The 1,728-nt window shown below is 35.9% G+C and overlaps 1 protein-coding gene across 1 annotated transcript in view; it reads left to right on the top strand.

The window, feature by feature from the left end:
• Positions 1–1,728, top strand: part of LOC107633662 (protein NRT1/ PTR FAMILY 2.11) — a 13,695-nt gene that overhangs the window by 9,932 nt on the left and 2,035 nt on the right. Inside the window, exons 3-5 of the mRNA XM_016337269.2 lie at positions 1–214; positions 290–507; positions 708–1,273. Of these exons, the coding sequence (XP_016192755.1) occupies positions 61–214; positions 290–507; positions 708–1,273 (938 nt within the window). The 5' untranslated portion in view covers positions 1–60. The remainder of the gene's footprint in view (positions 215–289; positions 508–707; positions 1,274–1,728) is intronic.

Consider the following 1,728-nt stretch of genomic DNA (forward strand, 5'->3'; position numbering starts at 1 on the left):
CCCCACTCACCATTAAAAGATAAGAAGCCATAACACATATGCCTCAACACAAGAACAACAATGGTGGAAACTGAGACTAAGAGTGACACAAACAAGAAACCAACAATGGAGAATAATGAGAAATATGTCACACAAACACAACAACAACATGAACATGATGATGATGATCCGAAGATTAACTATAGAGGCTGGAAGGCCATGCCCTTCATCATAGGTAAGCCACTAATTAACCACTTGAGAATAATTGGAACAACTCTTTCATTCTATCTATCTCTCTCTTTTGCTGCAGGAAATGAAACCTTTGAGAAACTTGGAGCCATTGGAACCTTAGCAAACCTGTTGGTGTATCTAACAACAGTTTTCAACCTGAAGAACATCACAGCCACAAACATGATCAACATCTTCAACGGCAGCACCAACTTTGCAACCTTGATTGGTGCCTTCTTCTCTGATACTTACTTCGGTCGCTACAAAACACTTGGATTCTGCACTACCACCTCCTTTTTGGTACTAATCCAAATTTTAAGGTCAATTTATTTTATTTAATTTGATATGCCAACGGAGCCTTGGAGCAACTGTTGAGCTGTCTCTGTGTTACCGCGAGATGATTGTGCCTTTTATTTAATTTGATATGCATCCTTATTACATCACACATATGAACCTATGAAATATTTGTTGATGATGTTGCTGTATGTGCATGAAAACAGGGCTTGCTTGTGATTCAACTAACAGCAGCATTCAAGAATCTTCATCCACCAGAATGTGGAAATGAGAGTAGCACATGCAAGGGTCCAACAGCGGGTCAAATGGCGTTTCTTCTCTGCGGATTCGGCCTTCTTCTGATTGGTGCAGCCGGTGTTAGACCATGTAACTTAGCATTTGGTGCAGATCAATTCAATCCAAACACTGAATCAGGAAAAAAAGGCGTCAACAGCTTCTTCAATTGGTACTTCTTCACCTTCACCTTTGCACAAATGGTGTCCCTCACACTAATTGTGTATGTTCAATCAAATGTGAGTTGGGCCCTTGGTCTTGGAATCCCTGCGGCTTTGATGCTTCTTTCAGTTGTGGTCTTCTTCGTGGGTACCAAGATTTATGTGAAGGTTCAACCAAATGGTAGCCCCATAACTAGTATTGTGCAAGTTTTAGTGGTTGCAATCAAGAAAAGGAGACTCAAAAAACTACCTCAAAAAGAGTATCCAATGCTTTCACTCTTCAATTATGTCCCACCTAAGTCTTTGAACTCTAGACTTCCTTACACTCATCAGTTCAGGTAACGTTTCAAGACTTTATGTTTGATTTTGCTACCACTTCTAACCTTCTGTTTGAAAAATTAAAATTTAATATTTAATTTAAAAACTATATAAAAACAAATCATTTTTAAATATTTGACATTTACTTTAAAAGATAAGTTCCATAAATTTGCTACCCAAATAAAAGACATAAAAAACTTGGCCTTTTAATTTTTAGGTCGATAGAAAATAAGGCAAATTATACCTTAAAAGTTAAAACGAAAATATTTAGTTTTGGTTCGATCAACTGTTTTAAACAAGTTTGTGTTTCCTTGTCTTTCAATTTCTGTTGAGACAATTACCAAACATGACCTTAGAACTTTCATTTAGGTTTTTAAGTGTGAATAATTTAGCCTCGTCTTGATTAGATTTTGATCAAATAAAGTTTAGATTAGTTTTTAAAAAATGTTTTATTTTTTAGAAAGTTTTTTTTTAA

This window comes from Arachis ipaensis, chromosome B01 (genome assembly GCF_000816755.2).
Source record: "Arachis ipaensis cultivar K30076 chromosome B01, Araip1.1, whole genome shotgun sequence".
NCBI classification, from domain to species: Eukaryota; Viridiplantae; Streptophyta; class Magnoliopsida; order Fabales; family Fabaceae; genus Arachis; species Arachis ipaensis.